The sequence below is a fragment of the Panthera uncia genome (assembly GCF_023721935.1).
Source record: "Panthera uncia isolate 11264 chromosome B2 unlocalized genomic scaffold, Puncia_PCG_1.0 HiC_scaffold_24, whole genome shotgun sequence".
Taxonomy (NCBI): domain Eukaryota; kingdom Metazoa; phylum Chordata; class Mammalia; order Carnivora; family Felidae; genus Panthera; species Panthera uncia.
The window spans coordinates 50,195,301-50,209,649 of record NW_026057580.1 but is presented as its reverse complement, the minus strand read 5'-3'; the positions used below and the strand labels follow the sequence as shown (position 1 = coordinate 50,209,649).

The 14,349-nt window shown below is 36.3% G+C and overlaps 1 protein-coding gene across 6 annotated transcripts in view; it reads right to left on the bottom strand.

Annotated features, from left to right (window-relative positions):
- Positions 1-1,272: 1,272 nt before the first annotated feature.
- CASP8AP2 (caspase 8 associated protein 2) overlaps positions 1,273-14,349 on the bottom strand; it is a 36,246-nt gene continuing 23,169 nt past the window's right edge. For 3 of the 6 annotated variants that reach the window (XM_049654000.1, XM_049653998.1, XM_049653999.1), the window contains 5 exons: positions 10,488-12,697; positions 6,757-9,883; positions 4,599-4,698; positions 3,759-3,811; positions 1,273-1,375 (listed from right to left, as the gene is read on the bottom strand). In XM_049654000.1, the coding sequence (XP_049509957.1) occupies positions 1,366-1,375; positions 3,759-3,811; positions 4,599-4,698; positions 6,757-9,883; positions 10,488-12,697 (5,500 nt within the window). In that variant the 3' untranslated portion in view covers positions 1,273-1,365. Of the gene's footprint in view, positions 1,376-1,546; positions 3,812-4,598; positions 4,699-6,756; positions 9,884-10,487; positions 12,698-14,349 lie in introns of those variants that run through there. The other 3 variants (XM_049654002.1, XM_049654003.1, XM_049654001.1) reach the window with 3 other exon arrangements.

Here is a 14,349-nt window from a genome sequence, read left to right as displayed (position 1 = left end):
ACTCAACCGACTGAGCCACCCAGGTGCCCCACCAGACTTTAATTTGTAAAGTTCAGCGTTTTTATATTTGTACCTTCATCCTAACAAGGCAAGGACTCTAACATTTTCTTGGTCCCTTGACCTCCATCATGTTGATACTGTCTAAAATTAATTATGGATATTTCCTCTTTTCTCTTTCTCGTCCTAGTCACACTTTATCCAGGTATCTAACCACTCCTTCTGCCTAGCTCTGATAATAGCTCTTGGACTTATTGTTGCTGAGCATTTTCTCAAAAAATGTTTATGATGTGGATTTTTGATTGGTAAATCTTAATGATTGTATTAAGCCCTCACATTTGAATAACAATTTAAATGGATGTAAAACTTTAGGTCCAATACTTTAAAAGGTTTTCTTACATCAGTTTTGCTCTTGAAAAGACAGATCTGATTCTTATTCCTTTATACAAGAAAAATTTTTATTTTTTACAAGAGTAACTTTTAGATTTTTCTCATTATCAGTATGTCTCTAGATGTGGGTACTTTCTTCTTGTTTGGCACTTCATGGCCCTTTCAATCTTTAATTTTTTCTTATCCTGGACCTCTTTTGTTACTTGAATGGTGGCACATCTACTTTGTCCTTCATCTCACTTAAATCTGCATTCATGTCTTCTTTTTTCTCTTTTGCTTCTTTCTGGGAGAATTTCTCAATTTGACTTTCCAACTCACTAACTCATTAATCAGCCGTACTCATTCAATTTTTATTCCACTTAATTATGTTATTTTAAATATGTTTTTTATATTTCAACTTGGCTCATTATTTCTTATTCTTATACCACACTGCTAAACTCTTCCCTTTTTTTTCTGTTTACAGGCTTAATTTTAGAGTCTGATGATCTTATGTAATTGAGTTTTCTTTTGAACCAGTGGCATTTCTTGGTAATCACTTTACTTTGGCTTGTGAACTCACTTACCTGATGGTATGGGCTCTTCTGAGTGATAGAATGCCCTGGGGAAAGGCTGAGGGCAGCAATCTGGGCTATGTTGGGGGTTCAAAGAGAGGGAAGAAGATAAAGCCCTATGGTGCACAGCCCCAACACTACAAAAACCACAGTAAATTATTTGTTTGTTATCTACGAAGTAACCTTTCAACCATAGCTCCCTCTTTAGACACCGTGGGAGAAATAGCAATTTCCTAAGGCATTTCCTAAAGTCTAGGGCCTACGCTGTAACCCATTAGTCCTGTAAGTCTGGAGGGGGAGGAGTGAACAAATAATGCACAAGCTAGTCAGTCCTTACCTGTTTTCCCCAAATCTTCACCCAAAAGGGTTTTGTGCTGCCCAGATTTTATCTGTGAGGACACCTGCAGCAGAGGTCTGGTTCACTGTACTAGTACCTGCTGTGAGAAAGCAGGCAAAGGCAACTGGTTTTCTCTAATGAATCTAGTCACATTCAGCCAGCCGTACCCCCACCAAGAACCACTTCAAAACAGCTCCCATATCCCCTGTTTTACTTTTTTTTCTTGTAATTATTATCTAAACACACTAAAAGAAACATTCTAATCAAAATATAACAGAACTTTACATGGCTTTATTTATACATTACTGGTATTGAAAACAAACTTTATACAAAAAGTTTTATACAGATAAAAAAAAATCCTTGGCTAGGCAAAGCCATTTATGTGTGTATGTACACACAAACACACCTATACACAAAGTATTATACATCTCTGTAATTATACATATTTACATATACACTATTTAAATTATTTTACAATGTACCAAAATGAGAGGCAATTAGAAAAGCAAATAAAAATGGATGAAAATGAACTAAATAATCATTGTTTCAAATGCTACAAAATTATTTTGAAAAATCTAGAAAAGAAAGTCATTTCTTTGAGGTTTCAATGCCATTTCGTTGTTGCTTTTATCTTAATAACAAGTTCTGTTCAAAAATAAATATCTTGACCAATAACAAGTGAGCAAATCAGACTGATGACTGGAACAAGCCAAACATGCTGACTTGAGATTAAAGCGTCAGCAATTACAAATGTAGATTTTTATTACTAATTGAATATGCCATGAAACTGCCCTCTACTTCCCCATTTAAAACATGAGGAATTCCAAGCTTCTGTGAAATATGCAATATCAATCAAGACTCCAAGGAATTCAGCAATTTATCTGTAATGTAAGAAAATGCTGAAGTTATGATTCTATTTTTCTGATGACCATTTTATAAGGTGTTGTTCTTTAAATGAGTTCACTCAGGTAACATCAGTGATAAAGAACTAGCTTTTTACAGACTCAGTTTGGTAACTTTATTGCTATATTCTGATTCTGCCAAGAATCTTATGAGACTATAGCACTTGGATGGAAAAAAAATCAGTTAAGAGACAGATAGGAATAAAATAACCTACTATTTTTGCTATCATGCAAGCAAAAAAAATTTCAAGTAACAAATCCACTGAAGATTTTAGATTTGTAAAGGAATTTGGAAATTTCAAACTAATATGCATCACTTTCAGATACAAGTTAATTCTTTCATAAATGTATATATTATCTTCACAAGGGAATGGAACTCACATTTTAACATAACATTCAGGTAAAATAAAAACTCAGTTTTATTTCTTAAAGGCAGTAAAAATTTTAAAGCACAGTAAATCTGAAAAATAATCAGGCCATTTTAAAAGGTTCTTAAAGAATAAGCTTTTCTATTTAAATTCTCCATTATTCAATCTTACATTCTGAATTATGTAAATAGGATTTTAACTTCACAGTAAACTGCTAAATATCTTCTGAAGATCTCATTAGCAAACTAGTTGCTTAGAGAAGATATTGAAACTAACAGGTTATCCACAGACAATAAAATTTACACTGGGTCCAGAAGTCGATTTAAACTTCAAAAATATAAGGACCCTTCACACTAAGATCTATGTCCAAATATGGATTCTTTTCAGATTTAATTTAATTTGAACTGAACTGAATTTGAAATTGGGTGTTCTGCATTCAAGTAATTATGATACAAATATACTGAAAACAGTGATAGGTTAAGTACCTTTACAACTTTCTTTATGTAAAGTCCAAAATATCTAAGCAATTGGTTCAGGCCTTAGAGAAAAAGAACCTGCTGATAATTATTGCCTGTACAGGAATGGCTTATATAATTATAAACCTGTAGGAATGGCTTAAATAAACTAAGAAAACATGTCAGTGAACATCATTAATAATTTAACTTGGTAAATCATGTCATCTATTCAGATGACAATGGATTTCATGTTTATGAATGATGTACGTTTTATATTTTAAAATATTTAGTACTCCTAATTAAAATTTGAAAAATACTAAATTTCAAAGACTACAGAGTTCACTGCCTGTGAAATATATGCTATTCAAGAATGTTTTATTTTTCTTCATCTATAAAAAATTTTTTGTTAATCATCAAATGGATTATCCCCTCCGCATCTTAGACTCATCAGCAATCAGAAGGTTGAGAAGAAATAGGATATGTCGGTTATACTCCAAAAAAAACAAAAAAAAGGGTTGAGGAGAGATGCCATGCTGATCTGAACTGCAGCAGGCTTCACTCTAAGCCACGTCTCTATGGATGAAGCAACCTTTGAATCCTGCACGAGCAACCATCCTCCAACCTGTGACTGAAGCAGAAACTAAACTGGATGTCTCTACCCACTACTCATATCTTCAATGACTAACAGGCCATTAACTGCACAGTTACAGTGTTAGATATTTACTTTACTGGTGTCCTGTAGCAGAACCATTAACTACCTGCATTTTGACTTTTCAAAGAGCTTCATTAGCTGCTGGAATCTTTCTGAGACCTGAAAAATTTTAAATGACGGTTAATTACAAACATCTCAATATATATATTTTCTTATCTGTGATGAATATTTTCACAAAATATCTAAAGACAAAGAAAGTTGCCCTCAATAATAAAAACATGAAGTAATGTTTGGAAAAATAAAATATCTTCATACTAAAGGTGATTGCTAGTTTAATTGTTCAATATTAAACATTCTTAAAGAAGTGAACATCATTATAAGACAAATGAGATCAAATAAGTAAATGGTAAGACAATAGGAAAAAATTAGGATTGTTCCCAACTACGTCCACAATCACCAAGATTTTATTTATTTTATTTCCTTAAGTAATCTCTATACCCAAAGTGGAGCTCAAACTCAAGATCCCAAGATCAAGAGTCACATGCTCTACTGACTGAGCCATCCCGGTGCCCCTTACCAAGTTTCTAACAGTCCTATGTAAAGAGCCATACTGTTAAAGAAAATGGTTAATAGGAGCCCCTGGGTGGCTCAGTCAGTTGAATGTCCAACTCTGGATGTCAGCTCAGGTCATGATCTCATGGTTCGGGAGATCAAGCCCCACATCAGCTCTGCGTGGACAGTGTGGAGCCTGCTTGGGATTCTCTCTCTCCCTCTCTCTTTGCCTCTCCCCCCCCTTGCACGCTCTCTCTCTCAAAATAAAGAAACATTAAAAAATTTTTTTAAAGAAATTGGATAATATCTACGTACTTTAAACATGATAAAGGTTAAATCTAAATATAGTAGAAACACTTGTAAAATTATAGAAATGTAAAAATTGGGTAGTTACCTGATATGGATTTTTATTCAACTTGGCAGCTAAATAAGAAAATGTTTTCAGTGATGGCCCTCTTTTTTGACACTCCAATAAAATTTCCCGGTCATCATTTCTGAAGAGAGAAAAATGTTATTTTAGTTTCTGTAGATTAGAGTAGAAAGGTAACAAAAATTCCAATGCCTTAATGTCTACAAATAGGAGGTGACATTTTTCTTAAAAGCCCACAGAAACAAACAAACTGCATATACCAAAATATGAACAATGATTATCTCTGAGAAATAGTATGCATGATTTTAATGTTTGAGTTCACACATATTTCCCAAAAAATTAAAAAAAAAATTTTTTTAACATTTATTCATTTTTGAGAGACAGAGTGTGAGTGGGGAAGAGGCAGAGAGAGACAGAATCTGAAGCAGGCTCCGGGCTCTTAGCTATCAGCACAAAGCCCGACGTGGGGCTGGAACTCACACACTACGAGATTATGACCTGAGCTGAAGTCAGATGCTCAACCAACTGAGCCACCCGGGGGCCCCCCAAAATTTTCTAAAATAAACCAATTTATTCTAATGACAAAATTAAAGGTTTTTTTTTTCTTAATCTACCTTTAATGTGTAGAGTACTTTCTTTTTAATATTTATTTTTGAGAGAAAGTGCACACGTTCACACACAGGGGAGGGGCAGAGGGAGAGGGAGAGGGAGACAGAGGATCCGAAGTGGGCTCTGCACTGACAGCAGACAGCCAGATGCAGGGCTTGAACTTGCAAACCAAGAGATCATAACATGAGCTGAAGTCAGATGCTTAACCCACTGAGCCACCCAGGTGCCCCAATGTGTACTTTTAAAATTAGGGCCCAAACAAGATCAAAGTCTTCATAAGCAGAAAAACCAAAAGTAAAATAGAATCCAGGTATTCTCATTCCCAGATTTGTTTTTCTACGTGATCTGAACCAGTGCGTGTTATAATCTCTGAGATACTATTCTGCCATCTATAAATTATCTGGAATGAAGGCATGGAAGACTGTGGTATTAAACAAAACTGGTTACCAGGGGGTTGCTATACAGTTCCCCTAGACCTTTGAGCATGTCCAGGACCAGAGGTTAAGAGCAAAAGCAAAGGGACAGTTTCTAGAGACTTGAGCTAAGCTCAAGGTGACAAGGGAGAAAGAATGTGGGACTCTCGGGGTGCCTGGGTAGCACAGTCGGTTGAGCATCCTACTCTTGATCTGGGCTCTGGTCATGGTCTCATAGTTGTTGAGTTTGATGGGGCTCTGTGCTGATGGAGTAGAACCTGCCTGGGATTCTGTCTCTCCTCTCTGCCCCTCCCCCACTTGTGCTCTCTCTAAATTAATTAATAAAACTTAAAAAAAAAAAAAAAAAAAGGATGTGGGACTCTCAAATGGGGCAAAGAGCCAAACACCAACTGTTCCCCAAACATGCATGTCCCCACATTCCACTTCCCTCTCTCCCTCTGCCCCCCCTCCCGCTTGCACATGCATGTTCTCCCTATCAAATATATTTTTAAAAATTAAATGCAATTAATTAAATAGAATAAAACAAATTAAACTAAATAAGTAAAATAAACAAAAATGGTCACCAATTTCAACATGATTCAGTTTCCCTCATTATGCACTCTAGTTAAGTCTGGAGAGCATGAACCTCTAGACCAATGGTTCACAAATGTAGTCACCTTTAAATCTCCATTTCTTAAAAAGTTTACATGAAAGTCAAGAGGACAACCAATTGATGAAACTTTTTTGAAACTCCTAGTTTAGGGGAAAACTCAAATTACAAATGCACTTTTTGCCCGTTTCACCACCTGTCATTCTTCCTTTCTAAAATGTGGTTATATTCTTCCTTTCTAAAATGTGGTTATACCAGTTCCTTACAAAGAATTTTTAACCGAAAAAGTTAAAAAAAAATTTTTAAAAGAACAGTGAAAAGTTATGTCCATGGTGCTAATGCACATACCTGGTTAAGAGCCACTGCTCTAAACTGTTCTATACTACAGTTGGACTGCACTCTAGAATGCATCCTCTACCAACTTTGGCCACTTTTGAAGTCAGTCCTCACTTGCCTTATTTTAGGATGGGATAAAACTATGATGACATGACAGAACAGATGCCTGGCCTCTCAAAATTTCCTGGTGACTTAAAAGTCTCAAGATTCTTACCTTGTCCATAAAACTATAATTTCTCCCTTCTTTTTAATAACATTCTTTGCAGAAAGGCTTATAGGAGAAGTGGCAGTTGCTGACAGCTCCTCGATCCCTGGGCTTGACTTCAACGATGAGGGATCTTTAGTCACTGCAGGGGCCTTTTTCTTACTGGCTTTCTTTCGGTGAGCTTCACCATTCTCAGCAGAATCATGGGTAATTTTCTTAGTCTTTTCCCTACTGGTTAAGTCTGTTTCCTTTCTCTGTTTTTTATGAGAATGATTTAGATCAGAAAGTTTTTTTCTCTTTTTAGGAGCATTATCCAAAGTCCCAGGCAACACTGAACTATCAGAATTTGATGCCGATTCTGGTTTTAAGTCATCCTTTTTTACTTCACATGAACTGGGAGGTTCTGAGGTCAAATCGATACAGGCTTCTTCAACAATGCATTCCAAAGGCCCGTTTGCCACTTGCACCTTTCCTTCCTTAGAGTTATCTTCATCCACACATATCACCTGACATTCCAAGCGTTCAACACCTAAAGCAGGATGGTTACTCTCATTTTTACTCTCACTTGAAACCTCTTGTGTCAAATCAATGAAAGCATCTACAGTATCAGGCTGCATATCATCTAGTATTTGAGCATTCTGATCCAAATTGCCTTCAGAGCATCCCAACTGATCAATATTTAAAACTGTTACTTCTATGAATTCCCCCAAGTTTTTGGTCTCAGTGACTGTATCTTTTGTGAGGTCTATATATGTGTCTGGAAGTTGATCCTCAACAGAATGTGAAATTTCTTCCATTGGAGGCAATTCCTCAATGCTTTCAGGTACTTTTGGTTCCCATACTTGATGCAACTTGAAACACTCATCAGCCACTTCATTACCATGACTCACTTTACCTGAAGCATCTTTAAGAAATTCGTATATATCAGGAACCTGTGTTTGTATCATACAGTCCTGTTCTTCAGGAGCTGATTTACTGCTGTCAACATTGTTGTTGGAATTTAATTCCTCCACAGATTTAAAAACTTCATTCTGACATGAAACATATTCTTTCTCCACTGCTTTATCTGCTTCCTTTTCCACTCTTGGCAACGATGCCAATGACTCGTCAGCCACCATATTCTGTTTAAGACTAGGGGAGGTAGATGGCGCAGCACGCCGTATTTTCACAATGAAATGATCATTGGACTTTTCCATTATGACAGCATGCATGGGTAGGTTGGGGTGGTACTGAAAGCCTGGAGTAACAGACCGACTTGTCCATGATGAAGAACAACTTGATTTGCTGCTCGAATTATCAGACTCCAGAGCTAAATGAATATCTTGTTCAGATGCATCCTCTTCTTCAAGTAAGGCATCTTCACTAAAATGGGCACTAATAACTTCTTCAGGAGTTGAACTAGACAAAACTTCAGGCTTTAAGAAACTGAGATGACCATCTGACTTCAGAGGTGATGGTACTGTTAAAGAGACTGCGAGATCTTCAAGAAGTATGGAGGAAATGCAGGGCTTGCTCTTTTCTGAACTACATCCATTATCTTTACTCAAAGCTATATTAGTGGACACTTCAAACATACAACTTTCATCCAACACATCAGGATGAACTGGCAAAGAAAGTCCTGAAGACAAAGATGGACCTTTCTCAGATGACAATAATGACCAATTGTCATCACTAATCATTTTAGGACATGGAGAAACCACCCCTGAAACCAGCTCGTCAGTTGTACAAGTTGGTATAGATTCGCACTTAAGACTCTCCAGCAGCTGTTTTTCTGGAGTCTTTAACTCCCACTCACTTTTTTCATTACAATTAACACTGTTATCCAAAAGATCAGAACCCTGTAACAAACTTTTGAATATTTCACCCATCTGTGCATCGCTCACTAAATTAAAAGTAAGGCTAGATGCTTGCTGTTCAGTAAGAATCTCGAAACTGCGTTCTGGCTTCAAAGCTGCATGCTGGGATGTTTGTGCATCCTCTATGGTGCTGCCTTCCATTTTTCCTGGTTTTGGGATGCTGGGACAGTTTGGTTCCAAGGAGTGTTCTTCAGACTGAGAGTTCTTAATGTTATCAAAGCAAGTGTTAGAACTTTTTTTAATGTCACGCTTTACTGTGTTAATACTGAAATTATCTTGAGGTTTTTCCTCAGATTTTTTACATCCAAGTGCAGACTTATGATTAACAGAATCTTCCGATTTGGGGGATTTCTCTTTCAGCATTTCTTTGCTGGAGTTGTCCACATTCCCCTTCTGACAGTTTGAATATTGTGCTTTCTCCTTATTTATCTTTTCACGTTTTCCTTCATCACTGTCACTGCCAAAGTTTATGGAATCACAAAACTTTCCTAAGATTTTCTTAAGCTTTCCAAACAAATAATCCAGCTGTTCTTCTACAAACTTCCACAATTTTTTTTTCATATCTGGTAGCTGCTGTTCAAACAAACGATCCACAATGCCATTCTTTTTAACTTGCTTAAGTTTGGATTCTATAACATCACAGAGATTATTCTGTAAGGTAGTCACTGACTTTGAGATCTTGGATAAGTCAAGGTGTTTAATTAGTGATGTAAAACTCAAAATTGCTGACTCGATAATTCTATGAAATTGTATTAATGAAAATTTTACCTTGAATTTCATATAATTTTTCCTTACATGTTTTCTTATCATTCGTAACATGTGCATAATCTCTCGTACAGAAGAGGGTGCAGCAATAATTGGAACTATTTTTTCCAGGCTGGAGGTACTCATGGTCTTATCTTTCCTCTCTGTTTTTGAAGATCTGCTAGATTCACTTTGTCTATTATTATTCCATCTGCTTTTGGTCTGATGAATTTTTATAGATGTTTTCCTACTGTCTTTACCCAAGTGCATAGTACTTTTCCTACTTCCTGGGTTACTTTTTGCATTCTGGACTTCAGTAGAAGTTCTGGGTTTGGCACTTTTTTCAAAACTTTCTTGTGGTTTAGATTTTTCACTGTCGCTTATAATTTCTCCTTCTTCCAATTCATCTAAAGATGAATTCTTATGGTAGTCTGCATCTGTAAATTTGTCAGATTTGCAAACTGGCTTTTGATTTTCCTTATTGAGATCAGACTTGCTCTTAGAGGTAGATTGAGCCGAATCTGATGGAAATATATCTGTGGAAGAGAAAAGTGTATTATAGTCACATGACAACTGAGTTCTAGTCATTTGAAATTTCCATACTAAATATAACAAAAACTTAAGTACTGAGGCAACTCATTATTTTAATAGCTTTTTTTTTAGTAGAATGTTAATGACTAATATTTAATCATGTCATATGTCTTTCGTCACCATTTTTAATAGCTTTTTTTTTCTTAGTAGTATGTTAATGTTTAATACTTAATCATGTCCTATGTCTTTCCTGGCCTCAGTTGGTACTCAGTGATGGTGTGGTTTGGTCATTTGGATAACCATCAACCAACTGGTCAGGTATCTTTACTTCATGTTAGGATCACCTACTCTATACCATTTGATGATGGCTTTGGAATAAAAAATATATCTGAAAGCAAGCAAAGAGTATTTGAAACAACCTGTCCTACAACTCCCTTGTTTGTAAAAATAAGAGTTATCTAAATTTAGATTAAAGGCTCGATGTACCTCTCTAATTAACAGGGGTCTGAACAATATGTTAACTATGTTATCAAAAAAGAAAAAGCACTAGTTCTTCTTATATATTTTACAGTCTCACAAAAAGTTATAGAACATAATATAAACTATTACCTTTATGACTGTTATTACATAATGAAACTTGAGATGGGCTTTCCAGTCTAAGAACTTTTGCTACAGGTCTCACTGGACTATTCAGAGGACTGATGGCTTCTGGAATAGGCCTCAGGTGATTGAGGTCAATGCTCAAAACTGAATTCTCATCATCATTATATACTGAGTTTGTTTCACCGATTTCCATTCTGTTGTCCACTATCGCAGACTGCTGAAGTGAAGATTCTTGTGTCTCTTTAGGTGAGCAAGGCTCCAAATGACAAGACTTACTTTCATCCAATGGTGTATCTACAAGAGAAGGCTCAAATTTGGGGTTACCATCTTCTGAAAGGGCTACTGGCAAAATTTCAGTTTCTTCAACTGAAGGCTGCAAAATGCTGTCACTGGATTCAGCTACTTTTGTTGCAGAAGGCTCCTTCATCTCCATACCTTCAGAAACACTACAAGAATTTAAATCAACATTTCTTTTAGTATCCAATTCCAAGCCAAAGTTTTGAGAAACATTTGTTTGTAATATGTCCATTACCACAGGAACTGCTTCCCTGGCACCATTAATGGTTTGTTCCATTTCTGTTGATGATGGAAACAAGGATTCTGTTTGTTCCATTTCCACAGGTGCTGAGAAGGGAGTCTCTGTACCACAAATGGGCACATCACAACCCATAGTATTCTCAACAGATTTAACCAACACACTCTCTCCTTCCATTTTCCTTTCTGGATTACTGGTCCTGGGTTCAGATGCAACTGCAAGAGCATCCTTTGGTTCCAATAACTTTGATTTGGTTTCCTCTGCGGTATGTTCACTGACAGAGGAAACACATGTCACTGTTGTCGCCTGAACCAAGCACTCCAAATCACATATGCCACTGGATTTGGGGATATTGGTTATTTTCGGGTGGTTATCCTGAGAAACAGGCTGCTTTTTGGCAGGAGAAAGGGTTAAGTTCAATTTTTCCATAAAACTCAACTTTAAGTCTTTGTTTTTTGTTTCATTTGGACCACTGTCAGCTTTAATTGCAGGCTCTTTATTATCCGCTCCTTCAGAAACCTCATTGTTAGAGACTTCACCTTTATCACTTTTGGGCTCATTCTGTCTCTTTAAATTCGTAGTGGTTTTCTTAGTTTCTTTGCTAGTCTTCTGCAAATGTTCTGTAGGTGTTCTTTTTTCATTTCTTATATGCCTATTTTCTTCTTTGCTTTCTCGTTCTCTTTTCCTCTTATCTTCAGTCCTATGCCGTTCTGCTCTTAAAGGTGTATTTTCCCACTGGTGCACAGCATCAAATTCTTTGGAGTCAGTGTGTTTATGAGTTCTGCTGGATGAAAAAAAGGATGGACATCTTCCTTCTTGAAAGCTATGATTACTTACACCCCTATCTCTTTTACAATCTTCCCTTCCTCTTCTCTCTTCTAGATGGTATTTACTTGAATTATGAGATTTTATTTCATTCTTGGAATGAGTAAGTGATGGTCGTTCAGATCTTCTCCAATGATCCTGGTCTTTTACTACGGATTTAGGTTTCTGATCAACTTTCCTTTCTTCTTTGTCTTGAGACTTAAGTTCTTTTCTATTTATAGTTTGTGATCTTTCACTTTGTCTTTCTAGTTTTTTGTCACTTTGAGATTCTACTCGAGTATATGACCTTTCTCTAAAGGTCTCTTTTTCCCAAGAGTTAATGTGTTCATTTTTATAATCCATATCTGTATTACTTTTAAACTTTGAATTTTTACTTTCAGCCTTTGGTTCACCTTTACCATATTTCTCAGGACGTCCTTGTAGCCTTTGACTAGCCTCTGTGTTCCTTGATTCACTATCACCACAACTAGAATTTAAGTCTTTCCGTATTCTATCCGTTCCTCTGCTATATTGGCTATGTCTAATATCTTTTCTCCCTCTTCTATTATCCTCATTTGAGATACTCTCACCAACCTGATAATGGGAACGTGACCAAATGCCATTGTTGCAGTGTTTTTCAGTAAATGGAGACAAATACAAAGTGCTCTTTTTTTCACAATGTGATTTTCCTTCCTTTTCGGGATTTGGCAGTGAAGTGCTATGATGTACATCTTTAGAAACATCACTTTTCACTCTGAGATCAGTCTTTGCACAATCATCCAAATGGGGAGATCTGGATTTAAGATCTTTTGTTTTAACTATATCTGGTGTCCTTAGAGTTTTGTGATTATTTCGAAAATGTGAGAACTCAGACAGTCTGTTGAGAGATAGAAATTCACAACAAAAAACAAAGTTAATTGCTTTTTAATGATCCAGATTTTAATCACATGCAAAACATTTTAAAATTCAGGGGTCCCCACACTGGCAAAACTGTTTTACTTCATATAAAGATGTGAGTGATGCTTACCAGCTTCCAACTAAATGGGCCTGTTTTCAAAACAAGGAACTCCCTTTCATTTGCTTTGTTCAACAAAGACTAGAGGACCTCTCTGTTCTATCAGGCCTTACCAAGGTCTTCCAGACTTCCCTCACCACAGGTGGATAACTGCCAAACTAACCACAGATTCATTTCTTTTAGAACAAATAACATTATTTTCTTGCCCTCACTCACTCTAGTGCAACTGAAACAGAAGGAAAAGTAAAATGTTGCCAGACAACACAATCATAGAGTTCTACGTAGCTCTCTACCCTGGTTTTCTGTTTCACATACAATCCCACAGTAAACCAAAGCATCAATAGCCATCTTAAAGTGCCACATACTATGCAAAAATAAAGAGAAATATAGAGTTGTGATTCTTTCTTAGGGAAATGGCGTGTATTTATTATTTAACCAAAAAGAGTCTAAGTCTTAGGGTTTTATATTAGTGTTTCAGAAAACTGGCAGATTTCCTAACAATAATAGGCAAATAGCTCATTTTAGTTCTCAGTCCATCTTCCTGAACTTCCATAACTTCTCTAAATCTCCATAAATCTAATCCTAATCAGTACTAAATGTATAGAGAACACCAAAATTTAAAAGACTCAGGAGAATAAGGGGAGATTTTAATTAAACAAAAGAGGATATGGGAAATATACAATCTAAAACAATATATAGATCTTATATGGATCTTATAATGGGTTAAGTTATGTTCTCCCCAAAATTCATATGTTCAAGTCCTAACTCCCAGTATCTTACAATGTGACTTTGAGGAGAGGGTCTTTACAGAGGGGAATCAAGTTAAAGAGAGGTCACTAGAGTGAGCCCTAATCCACTATAACTAGTATCCCTATAAAAAAGGGAAATTTGGGGGTGCCTCAGTGGCCCAGTCAAACATCTAGCTCTTTATATCAGCTCAGATCATGATCTCACGGTTCGTGGGATCGAGCCCCACAACGGGCTCTGCACTGACAGCACAGAGCCTGCTTAGGATTTTCTCTCTCCCTCTCTTTCTCCCCCTCCCCAGCATGTGCACGCTAGATAGATAAAATACTATCAAAAGTTTTAGGGGGAGCCTGGCTCGCTCAGTTGGAAGAGAATGTGACTCTTGATCTTGGGGTCATGAGTTTGAGCCCCACATTGGGTGTACAGATTAGTTAAATAAATAAACTTAAAAAAAAAAAAAGCTTTATTTAAAACAAACCTTTACATTACACACTTTCCAGAATTTATACTCTTAAATTTTCACCTTACATTATGTATATGTTTTCTATTAAACGTGAGGTTTCAGCCAAATGATAAACACCAGTAGAATACCAGATACAGGTCACAATTAAAAAGTGAAAATAACTGGCAGAATGTTTATTAGATAAGGTATAACCACATGAATTAATCTGATGACATAAGTCTCATCATTTATTCACCCAGTTTCTCTCTCCACCCTGTTAAAACATCACAACTATCCCCTAAAAGATTTAAATATGTATAAAATT